Source organism: Centroberyx gerrardi, chromosome 1, assembly GCF_048128805.1.
Source record: "Centroberyx gerrardi isolate f3 chromosome 1, fCenGer3.hap1.cur.20231027, whole genome shotgun sequence".
NCBI lineage: Eukaryota > Metazoa > Chordata > Actinopteri > Beryciformes > Berycidae > Centroberyx > Centroberyx gerrardi.
This window is the reverse complement of record NC_135997.1, coordinates 24,973,950-24,999,251: the sequence shown is the minus strand read 5'-3', so window position 1 is coordinate 24,999,251 and position 25,302 is coordinate 24,973,950. Positions and strand designations below refer to the sequence as shown.

At 39.2% G+C, this 25,302-nt stretch overlaps 1 protein-coding gene across 2 annotated transcripts; it reads right to left on the bottom strand.

Moving 5' to 3' along the window:
- Positions 1–117: 117 nt before the first annotated feature.
- nptnb (neuroplastin b) lies at positions 118–25,278 on the bottom strand. Of its 2 annotated transcripts, XM_071894296.2 has the most exons (9): positions 24,784–25,278; positions 14,591–14,938; positions 10,516–10,690; positions 9,700–9,794; positions 6,402–6,535; positions 5,935–6,208; positions 1,483–1,504; positions 1,290–1,367; positions 118–1,198 (listed from the first exon to the last, which is right to left on the bottom strand). In XM_071894296.2, the coding sequence occupies exons 1-8, from the start codon at positions 24,857–24,859 to the stop codon at positions 1,307–1,309; spliced, it is 1,185 nt and encodes a 394-aa protein (XP_071750397.1). In that variant the 5' UTR covers positions 24,860–25,278; the 3' UTR covers positions 118–1,198; positions 1,290–1,306. The 2 variants fall into 2 exon arrangements, with proteins under 2 accessions (XP_071750397.1, XP_071750398.1); XM_071894297.2 differs by lacking the exon at positions 14,591–14,938 and having other exon boundaries at positions 24,784–25,258.
- Positions 25,279–25,302: the final 24 nt, after the last annotated feature.

Here is a 25,302-nt window from a genome sequence, read left to right as displayed (position 1 = left end):
TTTGAAATGTTGTTACACATCAGTTGTTACAATACATGTGTATGGCCTGAAGAGGATGTTTGGAATTTTACTCATTTGGGTGGTTTGAGGAAGAACTTACAAAAAAAAAAAACTTGATTTATTTTTGAGGTTTTTATTCAGAAAAAATTATTGGTCTCATACGTTTGATCGTGGCTATATACTCTGGTCCCTCTGTTCCCACCCTAATGCAGGTCCTTTTGCACCGCAACACACATGGATACACTGTATTGATAGAGGAGTCATGCAGCTACAGCAGTGTATTTTGCTATGCCAGCTTCCAAGTGATCCCACAATATTAAAGCTTCACTGAGTAAAACAAACTGCCCTCCATATATCTATTTATGAATACATATTGCATAGGATTATAGCCATGCTGTACAATTAAAGAGAGAAAAAAATAAAAATCAATCAATGAAATTGGGAAATATAAAAATTATTATAATATTTTTTTACAGATTTGCTATCATTTGAACACTCATACCGCAACATATACAAGACACCTAAGTTACTCTGGAAAGAAAATAAAAAGAATACACTTATTTGTCATTTTCATTTAGCTAGTTTAACACACAGTAGTCATTTTCTGTAATCACTCTCAGTTAAATACTGTCATTGAAGCCCTTGCTTCACAATAAAAGTTCTGTTAAAAGTGGACTTCTTGTCACAAAATCAAACATAGTTAAATGACCATGATATGCTGTACAAATTTTCAAGAATAAAACAAGATATTTTTCATTTAGGATGACTCCATAAAAAACATAGGTCATTTTGGACGCAAAAAAAGCCACACTTACATGAGGGATAACAACAGAAAATGTCTATTCTGAGTATCCTATTGCGTAATTATCTTGCATGCATTTTACATGATATGTAATACAAAAAGGATCACCTCATCTGAGGACATGATAAAATGAATAAAGGAGACATCAACAGCACATTAAAAATGTGTACACCTCTGTGGTGGTTTTAGTCTTTATCGTCATCCTGAAATCTTCATGTAAGACTGAATAAGGCATGCTTAAGACAGCCATTATGTTCTTTTTGTTGCCAGTGTTATGCTGATATTGTTTCTCATAAAATGAGACAAGATATGCTTTTTTCAAAACTGCCCGGAGCTCTCTCCACCTTCATGTACGATACCTTCATGTGGTCAAAATATGCAGTTTAGCCATCTCATCTGTGAAAAGAAAATCAAGGGAAGGTGTTACTATGGATAATTATCCTCCCAGTGAGTTCTATATTTAGACCCCCTCCCCCACAACACTTACTTCAATGAGTAAATAGCTTATTTTGTATTCCTCTGGCGAATGTTTTTGTCTTTGTGGTTGTTCGTTGAATTTGTTTTCCTAGGAAAGAAACCGTTATGATTTAGTGACCTGAAGTTAATGGTACTTCAAGCTACAGCACCCAATATTTCAGTATGTATCATCTATTTGGCTGTAAGAGTATTAATATACTTACATTGGTCCAACTGGTTCGTCATCTTTAACATGAGGAGAGAATAGAGAAGAAAGGAAATGAGAAGTCAAATATTAGACAAAGATTAACAACCACGGCTTTATTGCCAAGCATTTCTAAAACCAAACCTCACAAGCCGTCTCAATCTCATGGGGTCCCTTTTCAATTCAGAATGAGCAGATGTGCATTAAATAGGAACACATGAGATCCAGATGGCTCACAGAGTTCTTTAAATCCATTTTTTAATTACATTTGGCAATTCCTCTGTGATTTTGAAAAGGCCTACTTCATGGGTGTGATATTGTGACTGATTTAGCATGAAGGTGTGGATCTCTCTAAAGGTTCCTCTCAACATTCCATGGTTATATTATTTCCCCTCAATATCCATTGGTTAATATCCCTGTGTTCAAGTTAACCTCAATTCCAATCCATATTCTACATAAAGCACCTTAAAATGCACAATCATTATCACCCCAGTGGGACAAAAACACAAAATTGCCCTCTTATCTCACAAAACATCAGTGCAATAAATTATACACACTAGCTAACAATAGAAAACACTGCTGGAAGAAGAATTACAGACAGATTAGGAAGTATATTAGAATTTCACAATGTGCACAATGAGTGGATATTGTTGCACTGAGTGACAAGTTAGTTCAAAGACCCACAGCCTTAGGTTGACAAGGTGGTTGGTGTTTGTCATACAGATGAGAATGTGTCAACAGGTAAGTAACTAGTCACAGTGAAATTGTTTCTATAACATGCAGCTACAAGTCTGGGAACAGCAGCAGCATTCCATGGCATTAATATGAAGCAGATTATGGCGGTTATAATGTTAGACACAAAAACATGGTTCTGTGGTAATTCAGGGTAGGAACGTCTGTCGGCACATCCCACATTTTCCAAACCTTATATACGCCACACAAGCTATGTTTGCAAGCACATAACACAAATGCAGACTTTTACTGTGTGAGAGTAATACTTGGACAAGGCTAAAGGCCATTTTATTGCATTAAATCTGATTGCACGAGTTGTAGTTGTACATAACAGCTTGTGGGTGTAAGTTTTTAACTTAAATTTTATATTATGTAAAGTGACCTGATATTTTCCAAATGATCACACACAGCAAAATCTGTAATTTTAGCAACTGGATTTTAAAGACAGGATAGAAATGTCAACCTCTGCCTCAGAGCCCTTAGCTATGGAGTATAAAAGACAACACAGCTAAACTATCATGGGACCAGAATTCATAATGCATGCAGACATGGGCCAAAACCCCTGGGAATACAGGATGCTAAAAGGAGGTTTTAGAGAGACTGAGCAGAGTGAGCAGGGAGTCCTCATTTCTGATTTGAATGGCGTAAACATGGCAAATATAATCCACCTTAATCTCCTCATTTTTCCGGTAGATGAAACCAAACTAGAGGCCGTGCTCAGTGCTTACCTAGGAAGCTGTGCATAAATACACAGAGAAGGTTGCATATATTTTTGCATTCATCATCGCTGTAGTGTGCTACAGTGTAAACATCAGCATAGCAAGGGTCGTAAAATAATCGGTTTTTGATAACAATTCTTCATAAATAAAAAATAATTTATCATTATTTAACATAAGTTAAGTATTATTGTTACTATTATCAGACACAATTATGTTATAGGCACCCAAATAGTTAATTCTTTAAAGACCACTTATTAACTCTTTAATGGGGGCCAAAATAGTGTGTATTGATGCTTTACAAGCCAGTTATTAACCATTTACTAACTGAACTGACTAAGTGAACATCAGTTGCAACTTCATAATAGCGATCCAGAAAATGTTGTTTGATGTTTGTTTAAAAAAAGTTTGTTATTCTTTAACTCAGTATTATAAACATGTGTTGCAACTTTATACCCTAGACATTTTCATTCATCTTTTTTTTTTAATTGTTAATCAGTAACCAATACTTAATGTAGCATTTCATTTTTTTTTTAACCAAGATAAATTATAAACTTTTCATCAATAGTTAACTAACATAATCAGAAAGCCATTGTTATTATCACTTATTAATTATGATACAATATATAAATGATAAACTGTTTATTTTTATTTAATTAATGTTCAAATAACATTATAGCATTTACTAATCCTTAGTCAACTGTTAAAAGACAAAAATAATTGTTAATTATTTTGATAGTTAATAAAATAATACTTAACTAATGTTAAATAATAATACATTCGCCATTTATGAAGGATGGTCGTTATAGTGTTACCACATAATCTATACACATTTTTGTATGTTGTGGTGCGTCCATCTGTTGCAGTCTTTTTTTCATGATTTTTTTTTTCCAATCAATCTTTAAATTATCTCTACGTATTTTGTATCCTGTAAAACTCACTACTGTGATTTAGCAAGACTAAGATCACTGCTCTTCAGTGAGCTATAAGATGTTATTTAACCCATGTCAAAAGCCATCAAAACCATTTGAATATCATCTGTGAAAACATGTCAAACTACATGGGCCCTACCTAATGGAAATGAAAGTGAATGGAGAAAATTTCGGTGTAATCTGTACATAAAAAGAAACAATAATTTGCTATGTGAATATCTCATAAACAAAGATCATAATGGTCTCGGATGGATTGTAGGCTAGTAGAAACATACAAATTGACAGAGAGAAAAAAATCTCTGAAAACATGCAGCATCTCTCACTTACCACCCATTTAGATTATGTTGCCATTTGGAAAGAGGGGGGGAAAGAATAGTAACCAATTAAGTCATATATTGGGTCTGATAGTTGATGCTGTATAGCTACAGGCTGATAAACCCTCGGGATTATGAACACTGTTGGTCTGCTATCAATATGGTAGACCAAATGAGCCATTATTATCGCCATTAGCACAGCACAGAAATAGCAAACTCTTGGAAAGGTTAGCTGTGGGCCCCCTGTTGTTTACCTAATGTGCATCTGTAAAGGTCATATTAGCATGCATCTAATATGTGGCTTATGTGTGACGATGTCCCTCCTCTCGCCACACCAATCGAGTAGCAAGGAAGAGAGTCCCTTGGTAGAGGTCAGTTCTTTACTACAAGTCTCCTCTGCTGGCAGAGCTGACCTTATGAATATTCACAAGTTCAGAAGCAACCATATCGTTCTCTGTAGTTTAAGATCTGATAAACTCTACTCTTGATGGCTGTTGACCTTACATCCGAGCTCCTTGCGAGATATGGGAGTTACTGTTTAACTTCTGTTAAACGAGAGTGCTCTTGCTGAGATCTTTGATCTGGTCCTCCGAGTCAAATCTTTACCGAAGTAGTATAGGCCAGGAACTGCAGCATTTTCTGACTTGTGTTTTTCAGTCAGGTAATTGATCTGAAGCAATCTGCAGTGTTTTGTTGAGGCCATAATTTGGTACAAATGAGCACAACCTAGCCTACTGGCAGACACAGGCTGTATTTCCAGCTAGTATTTGGCAGTTCTGAAAAAAGTCATATAATATTTCTGTGAATAAAATAATGCAATACTCTGGGGAAAAAACAGACTCATTAATAAGACAAAAAATGAAAATCTTACTTCCTTATGTGGAGGTACTTGAGTATCTCAGACTTGTTATGTTTGTCTGATGCAACAATGATTTAAAAGACCAACTGAGGACACAATGTACATAACAAATCCTTAGTGAGATCCAATGTAGAAATGCATAGTATTTATGAACCAAGGACACTGGAAGGGTAGATGGAACCAGATGCCTCATGCAAAGGATATCTAGTCTATGGCCATGTGCTGTGAAAACATAGAAATTATAGGATTTCTAGGATTGAAATCTGAAATCAGAGGATTTCACCAGGCTTGGAAAGACTGAAAAACTAGAAAGTGAGGTTCTGAACCTTGAAACCCCATATCCCACAAGAATCATTAAAAATCGTTGTGCCAGTGGATGGAATGTTTGTCATAACTTCCATAATAAAATATGGCCACACCAACTATATTGAAGTTATGTTATTTTCCTTTCTGGAAATCATTAGTCTATAGGCTATAGAGTGAAAAAATGCCAAAGCTTAGAACTGCAAGAGAGGTGATTTCACTTTGAGACAATGATACTCCCGTCTACTAAACATACAGTGTGCTAAAGTAGGAACACACAAATTAACTTAATATTGGAGGCACAGTGGGGAAATTGGTATTGATCTTCTCATTATTCAACAGTATATTAATCAAATAGATTATTTGATTATTTATTTATTATTTAAAATCTCAGTGTATCCCCATAAATTGGCTTAGACAGTAGGTATGAAATTGCTTGCTCAGGAAATTTTTGAATGTATTTTGAAAATACATTCAGTATTTAAATTAGATACAGCATATAACAGGGGGGTTTGGAAATATATTTTGTTACACTGCAAGAAACCTGTAATTTGTAATCGCATTTTGTGATTTATTTGCGCCCATCTCTGGTAACACAGAAAGACTTTTTCTTACCGTCCATGATTTCGTCTGGCCTCTTGCGTTTCTCATACACAACGATGATGACTACTAGGATTATGATTTCTGCCAGCACACCCAGGAAAGGCCAAAGCGGTGCAAGGTGGCTGCGCACCCGTAGAATAGAGGTCACAGCGTTGTTACCAATCACATTGGTGGCATTGCACTGGTATTGACCAGGATCTGTGCTTATATCCAAGTTTAGTATATTCAGCTCTGTGTAGTTGTCTCTGTTGGTGATGAAGTAGCGTCCAGAGGAGTTGTCGATGTCCTGGAACAGAGTGACCATTTATTAAAGTTAATTACTTTGAGTGACAAATTTGGAGTTGATAAATTTGGAGTAGATACACAGTAGGCATACATTTTGCAAATCAAAGTTTGCCATAGTGTGAATCAATCATGTATGTATGTATGTATGTATGTATGTATGTATGTATGTATGTATGTACAGTATGTATGTATACCGTGTAAGATGTTCCCTCCAGTTTACGCCATGTCCAGGTGGGATGTGGGTAACCAACAGACTTGCAGTACAGCATTGCATTTTCCCCTTCTTTTTTATTTTCACTTCGCTTGTGGCCAGTGATATCAGGCAAAGCTGGAATGGTAAAATAAATTAAAAAATCAGATAATTACCTGAGTTGGCACCAGTTAGACATTCAAAGGAGTATTTTAACTCCTACCAGATGGCATGAATAAGGAAAGCATGATGAGCTGTTCTGGCTGTGATTATAATTTGTATTATTGAGATATCTATGAAAGTGAGAGGTGTGTAATTAAGATTTTGCGGTTCGGTTGTTACATTGTAACATTGAAATTTTCTTAACTTGAAGCCATATCAGTTCACTGATAAGGTTATGAAACGATGAGCTGTTGATAAGTTGTTAAGAAGCGTGGTTTGTGGGTTCTTTTCAAGTTTACTCTTAGATGTTTAATTTTTTTGATGGTGAAGACAAGCTTGATCACCATACTCTGGAAAAAATATTCAGATCTACATCTGATGACCTGGGGTTCACTTAAGTTCATTACAAGGCACTGTATAAGGAAGACCACATGACATACATTTCTGCAAAGACATCTTCAAACAAAGGAAAGACAACCTTAACATTTAATGAACAAATAGTTTTAGTCCAAAATCCTAATTTTGGGGGGGAAAAAAATCATTACCTGAAGTTTCTATTATTCAATATCTCTTAAACATAGAGCCTCCCATGTATACAAGTGTTATTGTTTTGTCAGCCAGTGACTTAAGTTACCTACTATCCTTTAAACAGTAATTATCATAATCTATATATCATTGATTTTGGGTGATCAATGATTTTGTAAACATAGATATGTTTTTTTTGTTTTTGTTTGTTTTTTTCCAAATGGTGGCTATCATTCTGGAATAAACACACAATCAAATCAATACAAGTCAGCCATCATAGGTGTGGGTGATCAGTATAACATCAGAGCCTGCAGATGTTTTCATCGGAGACCATGACATAGTTCCGTGGTGAATCCCACATAACAGAGACTTTGAGTCAAAGGAAAAAAGTGTAAATTGGCTCTGATTAATGATTAAACTGTAGGTTAAAAACACAACAGAAAGGGTATGAAATTTAAGGATATGTCATAAAGCATCGCAGCAATTCAAGCGTGTGCATGTCGAGTCAAACTGGTGGATCCGTTCCCAAAGGTGACATTTCAGAGACTTTATGTTTTTCAGACAAAGAAGTCTCCATTTAACTCATAGCATCAGTAAGATAACTGTTCCAGCTACTAATCCTCAAAATTACGGTAATTCCTTCCATGCAATTAAGCAGGATAAGGGAGAGGCCTGGAGTGAGCATTTTTCAGCTGTGCATGGATAATGAAGCAGGAGGGGTCTGAGCTCTTTGGTGACATCACCCCACTCTAATTATGGCGCACACGTGCTCCCTTAGCAGGGGAGTGGCCAAGCTCATTTCTGCCTTATCCTGACTGTATTATGCCAATGACTGACAGCACAGAGACAGCCCTCTGAGTGGCGCTAAAACAGGCAGAAACCTCCATTTCACACTGCTGACAGCCTGTGATTACTAATCCCCCTGTGCTAGACTGAGGTAGAATGTTGCTGTATGAATGTCAGAGAGATGTGTGAGGCGGAGCAAGGTCATAGCTGTCACTAAGACCGGCAGATTAAGATGACGTCAGGTGGAGAAGAGTCAAAATTAAATCTTTCATTATTTGCTTTCCCATTTACCAATGTTTAAGTAGTTTAATACTGTGATTGTGAGGATTTGTGTAAAATGAAATACACTTGGACAATCTATTTTTTTTCTTTCAAGGGTATTTGACATTATCAATACCCAAGCTAAAATAAATAATTTTTGTAGAGAAATATGCATAAAAATATACTAAAAATTGAGAAATGTGAGGTACCAAATGTGTAGCTCTGGCAAGCTTAGTATCATGGACAATAAACTCTACTCCTGCCATAGAGATGGCTGGGACCGGATTCAGAGCCTTAATCCCACAACATCACACAACCCTCCATCTGTTGCCTCTGAGCTGAGTCCTGCAAGGATGAGTGTGCCAAGGACACTGTAGGCGAGGGAGCTCAGTGAACTGCTGCCAGGAGCGCAGAGCAAGGCTGGCTAGCATAACAGTGGACTTGCTACCTGGGTCACAAAAGATCTCAAACACCTCTAGAAAATGGCAAGAGCACTTGAGCATGGAAGGAAATGCTCTATCAAAACATTGTGCATTCCTATATTTTCTGTACATGGAATGTATTCAAAGTACAAAATCATGCATTGTCATTTTAGTTAAAAAAAACTGACTGTTTCTCCAAGGAAGAGACAGCAAGCTTGAACAGCCACAGGCCTGCAGTCTGCCGATGGCTAGGACACTGCAGTTTGAATGGTGATGAGTCCCATCATCTCACAAGCCAGTGAAAGCAGAACACACACGGCCATCACCCGTGTTACGCAATCAGGCAGTGCTTTAAGACAGCCGCGGAATAAGAGGCAGGGCATGCTCAGTATGCACCATAGCCATGCCACAGCAAATTGGCTTAAGCACTACACACGGGCAAGCTTCTCTTGAACAAGGTTTCACTTGCCCTTACTCCCTAGAGAAGATCCCTTATTCAAGTCGATGGCTTCGCTGTCAGCTTGAATGAAACCAACACGGTAGTTCTTCGGTTAGCTTTTCTAGCTATTAAGCAGATTGTCCTAGTGTACTAGAGTTTAACATTTTCTACTTTAACTGATAATTACTGTCAAACTACTATGAACCCAGTCATTAATTAACAAACATTAAAAAAATAGAAACAAGTTTAATACAATTGTTCAGTGTGTAACTGCTCATAGAGAGGGCCTGGCCTTGTGTTTGTGTATTTGGTGAGCATGTGCACTCCCTGTCCATTTTGCTAGACTGTCGTCTCAGTGAAAGCTTAGAGTGACAACAGCCTCGGGATTGCTCCCTGTCATCACCACTGCACTGGATGAACCCAAACATCTTTGTCAGCAAGGACTCCGTTCACACAGCTTTAGGTTGTTAACTTTTGTAGGACACCTACAGTATATCTCTCCATCTCTCTCTCAGTAGAATGCCACAGATGACATAGAAAGAACTCAAATCAAGGTCTTTTTTTAGAACCTGAATATTTGGCAGACACCATATAAAAAAAAAACAATTGTCGGGCAATGGCATACATCTTTTGAATGAGATACATTTGTGTTATTCACATCAGTTACCAAATGGTTCAGGTCTTATTGTGTGGCAGAGGAATCTTACCTTTTACTTCAATAGTAGCGTTTGCATTTGGTGCCATGTCAAATGTGTAAACACACATGTATTCCCCAGCATCATCTGCCCTTGGTTTATTGATTCTGCAAAACACAAAATACCAAGTTATTCCATAGATTTCATTTACTATTACTTATTTTGCAAGTCATTTATATTGTAATTAGTATGATAAAGTATGCTGATTTCAGTTCAGCTCTGTAGTAATTGGTTTGGACTACAACAGTGACTGACTGAAGGGTCTACAAGCCCATGGGAGACAAAATGTTGGCATTCTGCTGTTTTATTACAGAACGAGAGCTTTGGATTCTGCAGGGAAGGGCACCATAGACATTTTAGCTGTAGTCTTCAGTGTATTACTGATGTAATGTGACAAGGAAGTGACCAATTGGTCTTATCTTGTGGCTAGGGAGAGTCTGTGGTATGTCTATGGGGGCGACAGTAGCTTTGTCCTCTGATGGGTATACTGTGTGACAGCAGGAACTAACAACTAACTAGGTCTTTAGGCTTTGATAGTGTTTTCCATTTCTAGTTAGATGCACGGGTCCAGTTCAATGTTTGTCTTAAGGCAGTGATACACAGGGTAATTTTTGGGTAATGCTATTGAGCAAGATAGTCAAAGTTGTTACCTCAGGATTACTGCATTGCTTGCACAGCTACTTCCATTTGCCAGGGAAGATTCAAATAGATTTTAGACCCTGGGTCTCATTTTACTTTTCTGTGCTGGGAGCGCTTACCATCTACATTGCCCCCCCTCCAAGAAATTGCCTAGTGTATCACTGCCCTTAGCGGCATGTTATTTGTCACCTGTATGCCGTGCTTTTTTGCTCTGTCCGTGTATTGGCGATCTCCTGTCCATTCTTCATCCAGAAGCTTTCATGATGGGCATTATGGGCGTTGGTCAGGTTACACTGCAGGGTGACAGGCGGCCAAGGAGTGTCCGCTGGCAGGATGGTCTGATCAGAGGCATTGATCTTTGGCTCTGGAAGACAGAGACAGTCAAACCTTATCACAGAACTGGGGCTCAACACTGTACTAATGCTTCCTCCCATTATAGCTGTAGGCTGTATGCTGTTTTTGTAAGACCTGCGTAGGAGGGTGTCTATGAACTGAGGACACATTTGCACGCAACAAACAAACAAAACACATAAGCACATGAAACGGCTGGAATGACTTGTATCCACCTACAATCTTTAGAGTAATGCAGAGTAAGAGTAATTTAGTTTTCTAGTATTCGTTAATGGAGTCGCTAAGTGTGCAAAGTCTTAAATCGATTAAACTACTCTAATCCACACCTCAACACCGACACTACATTAACATCAAGACCATAGCTGTAACCGCTACCATAAGACCTACCTTTGGTTTAAACAAACACAAAAAAGATGAATCCATATTAAGTTGTTATTACACCCATCTCATCCTTATATTTATTATATTCATTCCTTAAATATTGTTCAGCGTACTGTAAATGTACTGTCATATGGTTTATTCTTCCAGAAACATATTTGTCAGGTGAAACTAGATGTAGATGATATAAATTGTATGACCTCTTAATAGGCCTACACTTTGCGTGCCATCAGAATGTGGTAGTAAAATAAGTGATATACTTAAGATCCAGGCTTATGTTAATTCAACATTGAACAGACCTTTTACATGCTACATTACTGCTGTATGACAACCTAAATTACCCTCTCAATTACTAAGCACACTGGTTAACTAAACAATGTCAGGGTCCATTTCTCAAGGATATTCAGGGAAGCAGGAAGTGTCATCAGAGAGCGAGGCATCCTCTGCTCTGCCTTGAGTAGTGAGGAGAAAGCTTCCTCCACCCTGCCCCTCCCCCTCCTCCAGGGCGGGCCAACCATGGCAACGATGGAGCCCCAGAGGGGAGGAGCAGAGAGGAGGAGCATCATAATCCTACTATTGGCTGCTTCTGTAAGCCCACTCGTAAAGCAGAGGGAGGAGGGGTGAGGGAGAAATAGGGAGGGCTACTGGGACTGGCGAGTGACTTCTATTAGCATTCATGGCACCTTCTTCCTGCAGTTCTGTATACTCAATGGCCAGGGGGACCCCCCCCCCACCTCCCCCTTTCTTTTTCTCTGTTTCTCATATACTATTAATAGTAACTTAGAAACATGGGTACACACAAAACATCAGGTACATAAATTAACATTTGACAAACATGGCACAGTGGTCCACAGGCAATTTTACCAGAAGGTTGTTTGTAGGACACCTTGTAGCAACTGATAATGTGATAACTGCTGGATAATGTAATACCATGTCAAAGTGTAATAAAATATAAAATGTCACTCTAAATGAGTCAAAATATAATAAAGCCTGATATAATTTTTTTTCCTGATAATTTCCAGTATTGCATTTTCATTAATATTGTACATTATGCAGTAATTATTACAATAGGAGGGGTGCAACAAAAACAAAAAAAAAAAAGATTGCTGTATCAGTCTTAAGATATTACTACATTATCTGGCAAATTACTACTTTACCAGGTTTTATTTAAATTTCAACTAGAGGGACTTTTTATTACATTTTGCCAAGTTATTACATTATCTCACAGTTAATGTAATAACAGACATAATCAGTTGCAACACACCTGCTCAGAGCAGGAATCATTGAAATGAAATAGTCAACACACATTGGCCTGCTTTGCTGTATTTAGGGGAACACTATGTCAGTTTATCAGGCAGTGCAAGCCTCATATCATGACAATGAGTATGTTTACATGCACACTAATAATTCAAAATTACAAGAACATGAAATTGTCATGTAAATGTCTGTATTGCCTTATGTGATCGTATTGGTGTGCATGTAAACGTTTCATTTTACCACAGTACATTACAATATGTGTACCCCAGAGAGGTGCCAGTGACTGCTATATTGTGTTGACACAGAGAAAACAGTGGGCCACTTGAGCTTGTGGTTGAGCCAAATGGTTTGCCAGTCATACTCTTGTAAAGGATATGTAATTTTCTTGTGTATAGTTTAGGACTACATGCATTTGTGTTACTTTTCAATACAAAATATACTATATTAATAACAACACATACTATGATGACTAACATATGTTGTTTTGAAAAGTACCACAAGCCTATAACCTTTTTAAAAGCTACATTGCTTGCAATGGAGCAGTATGCCTGTACTCCCAAAATCCACTCAGATCTGTGTAATAAGTTAGGCACATGTGTTATCTCTTGTTGTTTTCATCTGGGCATGCATGTTATGCGGAAACTGCATTCAGTTTAGAAAACATCCAAAAGCCAAAAGTAGTCATCAGAAGCTTCCTGTGCATGGGAATGAATAACCATATATTGAGTTAGAGTAGAGCGGAGCTATACATAATCACAAGCTTAATTAAGCAGAACTAGAAGGCTAAAACAAAACAATCACAATTTAGCACGTTCTCCAGCTACAAACTATACATCCACATCAACGGGCCATTATGTATAGCCTGTTATATACATGTAATAATTTAGACATATTACATGTATATAAGAAGAACGTTAACTCTCAGTAATGACAGAATATATTTAGTTAGGCTTTGAATTCAAATTTAACATTTTGCTATGCAAGTATGTTTTATTTCAGGTTTGATAAACTGCATGGTGGCAGAAAGCCATTGCGCGTCTTTTAAGTGTGGGTGAAATGTCATAGACCCTACACCTAATCAAATAGTGCTCAAACAATACAGAAAACAAAATTTGTGAGACAGTCCAATCAGTAGCTATTGCTCAGAAGAGCCAGCAAGGAGCAGAGGTTCACTGTGACTAACATTCCACATCTCCCTTTGCTCCAATGGGCAGGGCACTGAAGCATGTACAGATTAAAAGGGTCCAGTTGACATTCAGCGTGTTTGAATGTTTGTACGCATACAGCAGAGGGGGAAAAGGATATAATGTCATTACTGATTCAGTCACACACTTAATGGCTAAGAAGGCACAAGGTTACACGGTGCACAGGCAAGTCCAGAGAGACTGTCTTTTGTGGAAGTGAAATCTCTCTTTTATCTGAAAGAGCAATAAGACACTGAAGATCCTCATGTGGTCTTATCCTTTATTGGATTACCACACACAAATATGAAAGCAGAAAATGTTTGCTTTTATCAGGAAAGAGCTGACAGCAGGGATCACTCTTTACACCTTAAAGGCTCCCTCCTTGTGTCTTCTTACAGTCCCATTTACACTTTGCTCAGAGTGAAAAGCCAAATCAAAAGCGCCACTACTTCAAAGCGCCACTAGGTCTCCGCTACATGTTGCAGACAGGGCTTTGAAGTAAATAAAACAATCCACGTAACGCAAGAGACACAACATAACGTGAAGGGAAAAAGTATCACAAATAAACCCAGGAATAAGAAATGGGTGAAATTAGGATACAGAGAAAAAGATAATGATCAGAATATTGTAAAAGGACACATGAGACAGAGTAAGAACAGAAGTTTGGCGTGGGCGGAAAGAGGGGAATGTAGACAGAGACTGGGTAAGGTTCCTGGGTTTGTGGTCATTTATAACAAGATGCTCAAAGGATTTTGGGAGAGGCAGGGAGTTTACTGAATTCAGTGGAAGAGAACATAAAGATCTATCCATAACAAACCAAACTAAGATAAAAAAATATATATAAATAATAAAAAATAAGACACAAACAGCAAATTAAAACGGTATTAGGGAGTATAGGAAGAATTTGGTATAATTGCTTACAAAAACAAAAATAGAAAAATAAAATGAACAAATAACGTGGTTGGTGTTTTGTTTTATTTTTGCCTGGCCAGTGACCGCTGTGGTGAAGGTGGGCTCTTGAGGAGTTGGGTGGTTGGGACAGGGGATTGCTAGTTCGTTCATCATCTAGGTACTACGGGACATAGACCACTCACTCTGTAGCACCGAAATGGTGGCCTGGGCGCGGATCCAGGTGATGGCAGGGTTTTGCCGGAGGTCATTGCGCCTCGGGTCGTTGCTGGCCCGGCACTCATAGGTCCCCGAGTCCTCCAGCGTGAGCCGTGTGATGCCGAGCACACTGACCCCGTTGGCACCGTAGGCCGTGTTGATGGATACCCGACGCTTGCGGGCTCCGTCCCACAGCTGCTTGAAGGAGTCGGCTCGGTTGATCTCAGCATACCACCACTGGATCTCCGGGGTGGGGTTACCAACCACGTCGCAGTACAGCTCAAAGGTGTCCCCCGTGAGCTTAGTCTCAGACATTGGCGACTTCACAAACCCAGCTGGAGAGGAAAAGTGTATCGGGATGGCAGGGAAGGAAAGGGGTAGAAGAGGGTTAGAGTGGTAGGAAGATGCGGAAAGGCCAGGGTATGGAGAAGGAAATCAAATGGGATCAGTTGGAAACAAAAGAGAGGATGATTAAAGCCAAATCAAAAAGAAGCAAGCCACAAATCATCGATAGGTGGGAAAAAAAAGGTTAATGATTCTCTAAATCCAGTCTGTTCAAAGTCAACGTTCCCTGGCCCCCTAAGGCCACACAACCTTCAGAAAAAGTCATAGTCAACGAGTTCCCAGTCCATGTCATCAAGTAGGAACGACATCCATGATTTTCCTTCTCTGAGATTTCCTATTTAGCCTTAGGAATATTTGCGCAACAGTATTTTGGAAGTGTAGGCTGCCGTTTGTATGCTTGACTTCAGAAACTGAATATATAGTGACTACTTACAGTACATTGAATGCAATCCACCTAGAATGCGCCTTATCTTAAAATGTTCACAAATTACTCATTAATAAATGTAGTGGAGAAGAAAAACTGTTTAAACATACTTATTGACAGCGGTTTCATCAGTTTCAACCATTTGCTCAAAGATTTGTTTTTTAGAGACGCTGGTCAAAAAGTGAACAATCAAACAAGACTTCCATGTGTCGCAACAACCGGTGGCAACACTCCCACTTGACCCCATTGACATGGATATTCTATATTCCATTCTTGCTCACAGTATCCATACAGTCTAAAGTAAAACGATACAATGCCTACGATTTGGGTGATTCATATATTAAATTAATAAGGTTGCTTTAGACAAAGAAAAATGTCACAGTCTACAATAGGTTCAGTTTCAAGCCTACTCATCTAGCCAATGAGTCAACTAAAACTGATGTTATGTTATTCTATGCAAGTGATTGTGGAGTGTGTGAGACTGTCCTTCAGTGAACAGGTATATATGTGCCCTTTCATTGTTAAAGTAAAATCACTGAGGAAATACTACTGTTTGCAGAATTGGATGAGATTTAGGTACCACAAATGTGCTGCGTATAATGTCAGTGCTGGATAAGAACATTGCTTGCTCCAATGGAAAATCACGTGACTAGTCAAAATCAGTGGCTTGGAAATGTTCCCCTTGAGCTTAACATGTCTCACTGACACCACTCTGTCAGAGCAGTCAAGGTCATTTTGAAATTATTAATCCAGCTGAAATTAAAATGTTCAGTAAGGTGCATTCCTATGCAGGTGTGGTGAGTGTCATCAATCAAAAACCATATCTGCCTTATGCCAGGTAATTCATGGATGACGTGTCACCATAAAAAAATCTTCTTTTTAAAAACATATTGAATCAAAATGGTCACATCAGAATTTTAAAGAAAACTTGCATGATACATACTGTATGCAGTGCAGCCATCAGTGTTTTGTAGTCATTACAGAAATGTCATATTACATGAACAATAAATAATTCATACATTTGAACACCAATATTAATTCTCCTGATTTTTTTTTTCCTTTACATAATTATTTCCCAGTGTTTGCATTGCATATTAAAAAGTAGACATGTAAATCATCACACATCAATGTAGAAACCTAGACTTGTTTCATCCATATCAGCTCTAGCTGGTAACCCCAGAAATTAGGTCAGCCAGCCTTTCACTCAGGATAAGCTGGACTTAAAGAACAATACCACTCTTTTTAAAAATTCACATATGCTATTCCTGCAGCCCAGGATAGTTCAATCAGTGTTGGTGAGCATGACCAATTCTCTCTCATAGCCAGAAGCCTGACTTGACCTTTTGGAGTCACAGAAAGTTTATTTGAGCTTTTATACCAAAATGAGCTTAATATTATTCTAGTAGCATCTGCAAGCCAGATAATGCACCCATATTCCCACAAAGTCACACTGCTTGCACATACAATCACTATATCCATCTTTTCAAGTTATTTGTTATCGGAGTTGTACATCAGTGTGACATCACAGATAAGGGAGTTGGACAAACTCATCCATTTCTAACAATAAGGGACTAAAATAAAGTGAACTATCGTGTGGCATAGGAAAGACATTTGAATTCTGAAATGCAGTGGAATTCCTGTTTAAAGGCAATCCATCAACATCGTTACCACCTCAACTGTGAGTGTACCGCGCTGTGTCTCATTGCCTGATTCATGCCTCTGTTCCACATCAGTAGTTAGCCCAACAATACACTGCCAGCCTTAATGAACCTCATCTAATGACAAATCACCTGGACCGCAGGCCCTGTTCTCTGCTGCCTGTACAGCCTGTCAGCTGTAAACCACATGTGCTTAAATAAATCACAGAAAAAAACACTGCCTAAACTCTGCCCTGAATCGAGGTTGAGGCAATGGGAAGAACGAGCCTGTGGTCTCTTGAGTGTTACGCTGTGTGTTGTGTCTAACTACAACAGCTTACAGGCCCTCCCAGATCTGTCTGCCCTGCTCAAAGTAATGTATCATAAGCACATGAACAGATAAGCCGGTGGGGAGGAAGGAGTGTAAGCGACTACAATATTCAGCCGTGCCTCCACAAAGAATACAGTTACATTTCATTTAAATAATTTTATTGAAAGTTTATCCGCCAGGGAAAAATAAGCAGCACTTTTCCAGTCATTTACAAAGATGTTTACATGATTTATACAGTCATTTTCCATAGTAGGTTATTAATTTCCCCTCTGTTAGGAGCAGTGTTTGCAAAGCTGAAACTAGTACGCTTTGTAATGTGGACTCAAACAGAATGTCCAGGTACAGCCAAAACATTCCACATACTGAACAATAGATGGGTGGGGTTTGTAACTTGGTAACAAGCTCATTGACCAACGCCAGTTCATGACTCATAGACATATGAGAATAATAAATAAATAAATGAAATAAAATAAATTAGATGATAAATTGTGGAGAGAATTCAGCCAAAAAAGTGCAGTCTTTCTGCCAGGAGATGGGTCTGAGAATATTAGGTGCTTACAAGGCTTGTTTCTGTGTGCGATGCCTAGAGATATGCAGAGTAATTAGCATTTGTTTCTTTTCTCTGGAAACATCTGGGCCCATCAAGCTCACCACATAATCCCAGAGGGTGAATCCAAGCCTAGCCGCCTACTTTGTTAAAGTGATATTTCACTTTGATAGAACATTTACTATGGTAACAATATCTGAGAGGGTGTTCTTTACTGTGATTATGGGTATGACAGTGAATTGGCGAGGCACAAGGCACAGCTGATCATTGTCAGCAACACCAAAGTGGCCATAATCACAGTAAAGAATGTCCTCAAAGGTATTATGTTTTTTATACAACGGTTACGAACGAATGTGTCTGAAAAGCTGTCTTCAAAGTAGTGTACATATATAAGAATAAAAAACAGGAGGAATCAACAAAGATCGCAAACTAGCTCCCTGGTTAACACAAAGGTTGGCAACCAATAAAGTATGGCGAGCAAGACGTAAATTTGCCTGTTTGCATTAGGAAAAACCCTGAACTACTAAGGATGTGTACTGAAAAGTGTGCTGAAAAGTTAAAATGCTCTACCAAAGTGAAATATTACTTTAAAGGTGACACGTCCTAGAGGACCTGCAGAGATGTAGACCAGACACAGCCAAGGCAGTGTCAAGTAATGGGGACGTTCAGTCTCATAGTTACCACCGCACACAGGATATGATCTAACAATCCTTTAAGCCACAATCTAGTGTCAGCACTTCAGGAGAAGCCCTGTTTGAATATCATAGGAAAAAAAACAGCTATTACCTAGATCACTACTCATGGGATCCACAATTAACACACTAGCATATGGTAGCTTGTCTGTAATCTAACCAAAGAGGTCAAACGTTGTCAGAAATATTAGTAGATGTGTTGACAGAAATGATTCAATATGAAATAATGAAATCATAGAGAGTGCCATCTCTGACTCACACGCTTAAGCTCAGTTGACTCCAACATGACATGAGAATAGTAGTATCATAAAATATCCTATAGTGTACTGTGACAAGCTCTGTCTAAGGCTGTGCGGCAGTCACAGCCACTATACATACCCTACTGAGGTAGGCTGGGGGAAGAGAGATCCCCTGAGGACTGACAGCAAGCCACACACCACCACCATGCAGCCTGAGTGAGTCAGCTGCCTGCCTACAACCTGGATCCTGGTCCCCAGTCCCACAACACAGACAGAGAAAGCAGCGAGTAGGAAACCCCCTAGGGCTACTGAACTGGTTACGTGTGTGTGCGTGCATGCATGTGTTGGTGAATGCATATTTGTTGTACCTGTATGGTACTCTGACAGATATTTGTGCCTATACAGATCATATGATGCAATAGATTGTACAACAGCTTGTAATGGTATTCTGTTATGCACATATATATATTTTTTTTTTTCATTTTTAATCTGGTTGATTCACTCACTGTTGTGCAATGAGGATAATGGTAGCAGTTTCCCTCTTGCTTGTGCAGTATTTATTTGTTTTGCTACTACTAACTATGCATACCACATTTCAGCACATTTTAACGTATTTAGTTGATGGTACAAGCTAGCTATGCATTCTTCTCAAAAGCACTGTAGCACACTTAATACTGAACACATAGAGGGGAAGCAGCTATTTTCTCATCGCATAATGTTAAGTAAATCTCTCAAGCCAGAAAGTTGGCATATTCCTTTAGGATGCTTGCAATACACTTTGTAGGTGGGATGTCTGGCAAAGAAGCTGTTATGCAGGACTTTGAGTCATGCGTAACAGGCTTGACCAAGGCAGTGGTAATAGATTCACTGATGTGGGTTGAAAGATGATGTATACATGGCAGCTCTTACCACATTGATGAGGGAGTGGTTGTAGTTTTCCGCATTGATCTTATCACATCACTGTTAGTGATGTGCCATTTGCTTTTGCCATTTAACTGGAAATACTTGGGACTGTCATTGAGATCACAGAAGAGAGGCAAAGCTATTTTTAATGAGATTTAAATCCTAATAACCCCTACGCTGGGCTGAAATGCTTTAATCCCATCCCCCACAACCAGCTAACACTTTCTGAATTTTTAATTTTTTTTTCCTTTTCAGAGGTCAAGACAAGGGAACACAAATGATTCAGTGTGAAAACCTAGCAGCGTTTAGATTGATACGCCATGGGACACAGATTGTCATCACCATAACAACAGATAATTCTAAAATCAGGAGAACCTTCGCTACAGGAGAGCCTCTACCACTACTAATAATTCCTGCAAAAGTGACAAATATTCTTCCCTGGTTTCCTTAATATTATACCACTTATAATCACCCATCAACTCAAATGACCTTAGTATACTCAGTATGGTGGTAGCCTCCAGGTAAGAAAAGCAGGCTTGTGTCAGGAAGATCACTGGCTCAAATACCCCGGCCGATGGGGAAAATCTGTGTAGGTGAAGTGAATGAGTATCCCTCTCTTTGAGTATTCTGTCTCCGAGGTGCCCTTGTACAACACACTAACCCCAGTTGTTCCAGTAGAACAGCCAGTAGTAGAGAGTTGTGGCTATATTTGGGAGCTCCCAGCTGTGAATATGTATGACTGTATGAATGTGAAGCAGGGTGGTGCTAAAAAAGAGCATGCATGCTCAGCAAAACCCTTCCCGGGATGTGGTTCACCTTATGGTTGTGCATCAGTAGATATGCCTGCAATGTCTTTCAGACTGTGGGATGCTGATCCTAATCAGTGCAGTGCGTATCACGTTTCACAGTGGGCAAGCATGACTCAGTGTAAGAGCTGGCGTGAGTCCTATAACATATTTTCCAGTCTCACGAATGTACCTTTATCCAGAACCTGGACAGTAACGTGATTACTCTATTGGTCTATTGATTGAACGGTATTTATCTGTGAAATGCTCATCTTAAATTGCACTGTTGGCTCCTACAGACGTTATTGCTTGGCACAGGTCACTTAATGACTAGGGAGCTACATATTGACAAAAAATAATTTATGATTTTTCCGCTGAATAATGCGATTACAATAGAAATTGCAATACATGTGGGTTTTTCTACATAATGTTTTCCTGCACTTGATTGCGCAGCCCTAACAAGGACCTAATATTCTCTTGGCTACAGTTTGTCTGCTGGCCTTGCCTCAATCTTGAGCAACTGCTAACCTCAGTACTGTAACCAGTTACAAGAAAGAAAACATTTAAAGGTAAATTGTTAATTATAAGCCTGTCAGCCTGTTTAGCTGCTTGTAAGTCAAATCAAAGCTGCAGCATTCTGAAGTTTGGCTTAGCATGGTCTGCATAATGTTTTGATTCACACAGGCAGTGATAATATGACAAAAATGTTCTCAGCAGAAGCAGGCTACGTAGTTCATGGGGGGAAATTATGTAAGGCACAAAAGCAGTTCTTCAGGTCAGTCCCCAGCCACCCCCTCAACACTCTTTATTTCCTATGCATAAAGACCACGGCCTCTTAGAGCTTAAATAGTTCACAGCCACCCAGCGAGTCTTCAGAAGGCTGTGCAGCTGTGCACAAGGAGGCCGTCCATTAAGAGTTAATGGATTCACTTTCACAAAAGGACCTTAAAGCCACAGTTCTCAGTGCTGTGTCTCCGTGGTAAAAATAGAATCGAGGCAGAATGGACGGATGCTATTTACAGTCCTCCAAATATCTGTCGCAGAAACTGGCCATCTACTTTCTCCCTGAGCGTGAGGAAATAATGGCTCCAACTCCCTCCGCTTCACACATACAGTGATTACATCTCATGCACTTATAATTATTATTCTCTCCACGCCACTGCCTCAACTCTGAAATATCACTGAGGAAAATCTAGGCTTGCATAAGAAGCCAGGCATCGATTACCCTTAATCTGAACTGTGAGAGATAAATTAAATGGCTTGGGGATGCATGGGATCTGTGACCAAACACCATCAGAATAACACCTGCAATATTATACAATAAGTGTAGCCCACCTATTACAACTGTGATTAAACCTGTGATAAATGTACAGTCTATTTAGACCTGAAAAATAAAGTGCACTATTTCATTCAAGCTAACCAGGCATCACTGGTATATCCTACTACAATCTGGTACTGCAAGGCTTGTAAATTAGCAATGAAATTTCTCTTTGTAAGACAGACAAAGAGCAGACACATTTAGTGACAGGGTGGCACCAGTCTGTCTCCCACTGCCCCCTGGGTGTGCATGTGTGTGTGTATGCATGTGTGTGTGTGTGTGTGTGTGTGTGTGTGTGTGTGTGTGTGTGTGTGTGTGTGTATGCACGCACACGCATGTGTGTGTTTCTGTGGTGTGAACTGGGCCCCAGGGAGTGGGCACTAACACTGGGCAAAGACCACAGGAAGTGTTTGGAATGCCTTTGCTTGAGCTTTATCAGACAATAGAGGGATTATTCGGTATTTGATTTTCCAGATGGCAAGATCAAAGCATGCCCTTGTGTGCACACACACACTTCAAGCACCTCAGATAAATTAATATAGAGGTAAGAAGAGAATTCAAGGAATATACTTTCTTATATAACACCGTCGCGGTGTTTGAGTTCAGTTTTTTCTCCACCATGGCTGAAGGATGTAGGTTGTTTCTGTGCTTTCTATGTTAAACAGTCTGCATAGACCATCTCTTCTATTCATGTGGTGCGTTGTTGGTACTACATACCAAAATAGTTGTGTAACCATCAAAAAGTGGTTGACCACAGTGTGTTTCTCTATTAGACATATTTCTGTGCAACAAGGTAAAAGCTGCAAAACCATTTCGATTTCAAATATTGTTATATACAAAAACAAATCCTTGAAAGGCAGGACATTGCTGATGGAGTGAGGTTTTCACGACCTTCTCATCCCATCATCAAAATACATGTCTACTTGACTGATGTGTAGTGGGTGTCCAATTATCCCAAAGGAAAGCTGAGAGGAACATGAAATAAGTAAATGATCAGTCTGAAGAGTACTTCTCTGCTTTATTTCTGTCTAAAGGCCACTCTGCAGGAGCATGTCAGTGCTATTGATTTGTCAACAGAGGGGGCCTTGACATTTGGGTATAGCAGCTTCATCGTCAAAAATTTAACTTTCATCTATTAACAAGGTTATGATAGAACATCATCTTCTTACAAAGGTCACCAGAAAAAAAGTTTTCAAAAGCATTATTGAAGAGCATTTTTCAGTAAATCTCTTCACATACCCCTACCAACCCTTTAAATTATTTTCAACTTCTGTCTCTGAACACCCCATTGTAGGCTGAAAATAGGCCTACATGTAATATATACATTAAGCAGTCACATATGGTTGGTCCTTGTATCAAAAACTACAATAGCTTAAATCATTTGAGAATGAAAAAAAAAGTCAGCAGTTCCATGTTTCTTCTTTCTGTGGCAGAGCTATTTTTAGTTTACATTCAGGTTAAGGGCAGGGCTTATAAAAATGCACACAGACCAATGATATAACAGGCTACACACCTAAGCTGTGTGAATAGACATAAATTGCCTGTATCGTATTCAGTCTCATTCCCATTAGTGAGGTTCAGGGCTCATTTTAAATTGCTCAAATTAGAGTGAACATGTGTGATGATTGCATTATTACAATAATGACCTAAAACAGATCAACTCCAGCTGCATAATGAAGGCCCAAATTTTCATAATCATGTTGGGGTTCCTCAAGGAACCTATTAAGGTTCTTCAATAATTTTAAATTTGAAAACCCCAAGATACAAAAAGCATTTTCATTTCATGGAAGGCTGCTTACTTGTGTGCCCCTCTGGGTGACGTGATTCACCAAAATTTTATGTTAGGACATGCTGTATCAGTGGAGGACAGCCTACAACACCCAATGCCATGTCACCGACATTTACTTAAACCACATCCTGTCTGATTAATAGACAGTGAACCTTTGAAAACAAGTTGACAGACAAGTTGACAAATTATTCTTGCAGCTCTGTGAATCTGTATAGAATCAATCAGATTTCTTATTTCTTGGGCCAATGTATTGTCCATCAGAAGTTCTCTGTCATTTAATATTTGGAAAGAGGAAACATCCAGTACATGCCCGAATGAGTCTGAGACAGTTTCTGTAAACTGAGTAAAACTAACAGTTGAAGATTGAACCAGTTTTGGAACTATAAGCAAGGCCCACTTTAAGAAGAAATGTGGTGGGCTACGTAATGCAGAACCAGTTCTCAATGAAATGTGTACAGTATTAGATTTTTCAGTATTTACACACTCTAGGCAAGCCTTTCCGCTGTGTTTGGTGTTGATAATGGCCTACTTCATCAGCAGTCCAGCAGGGTAGTCTTGTTTGGCACATGCCTCTGCTACCCAACCCACTTAGACAAAACAAAGTCACACTGCACACTGCTAGCCTATCCATGGTATCCAATTCATATTACATTACATAATTATTCAGAAATAACCCGTGATTCGGTTAAGGGACCATCTTCTTTTTGTTCCTTGCAACAACACTCAATATGACTCTATTTTGTAAGAAACGAAACAGCATTTAGTCGACAAATTGTCCGAAAAAGACTATTTATTCCCCTTGTAGACACACCTACAAGATACTCAGTTGAGAATGTGAAGGGAATAACCTTGCCAAAATGTCAGAACAGCGTCAGTTTTATTTTTCTTCCGCGTCTAGTTCCACACAGGCTTCACTGACAAGAGATTGTGGTCACAAGCGAGCTAAATACTCAGATGATCAGTTATGTAAACAGATTTGTTGGTGTATAAGTTAACTCTGGCCTTGCTGTCGAGATGCGGGGAACTATAGACGTTTTAACACGCAGTCATCCTCAAAATCCTCTTTGGAAACATTTCGCCTATGCTAATGCTTCTTCCTCAGACAAGTCAAGTCACTTTCTCCTCACTTTGATGTTTACAATTATGCCACAGCCACATCTGGTTTCTTACCGTTCTGAGCCGAGATGAAAGGCAGCATCAAGTTTCCAAAAAGGACCACGGCCAGCATCACTGCGTTAGGATGCATTGTCGGGGCTCGACGAGAGTACCGGGGTCTTGGTCGGACGAATGTGGGAGGAGAGATTGTCTATTGATCACAGGATATGGAGAGATGGGCCGAGCATAGCACTGAGTTCTTTAAAATAGTCAGCCGATGATGATAAAAAAAAATGGATGTAGAAATGTCTCCCAGATTGAAAGACCATTGGCAGACAGCGGTGAACGAATGGTCCGGGACAAGGCCAGCGGCTCAGGGATGCCGATGTGCGGCCATAGGCGGTGAAGAAGCCTCCTTCGTCGGATTGCGGAGGAGAGGTCTTTCGATGTCAGGGAGATTGTCCACAGTGTCGTTCTGAAGATTCAAAGATGCGCAGAGCGATGCGCATTCGCGCTCAAACAGTCGTGGCTCAGTGATTAAAATTAAAGTGAACAAATTATTCCGGATGGGAAATGATGTAAACATAAGTCTAT

What these genes read in the sequence shown, in the direction of transcription:
- nptnb (XM_071894296.2), bottom strand. Translation starts at nt 24,859, where the DNA reads ATGCATCCTAACGCAGTGATGCTGGCCGTGGTCCTTTTTGGAAACTTG. An exon ending in CAAAAAAGCACGGCATACAG is followed by an intron (nt 9,795 to 10,515) that starts GTGACAAATAAC and finishes TGTGTTTTGCAG; the next exon opens with AATCAATAAACCAAGGGCAG. An exon ending in GCCAGACGAAATCATGGACG is followed by an intron (nt 1,505 to 5,934) that starts GTAAGAAAAAGT and finishes CTCATGTTAAAG; the next exon opens with ATGACGAACCAGTTGGACCA.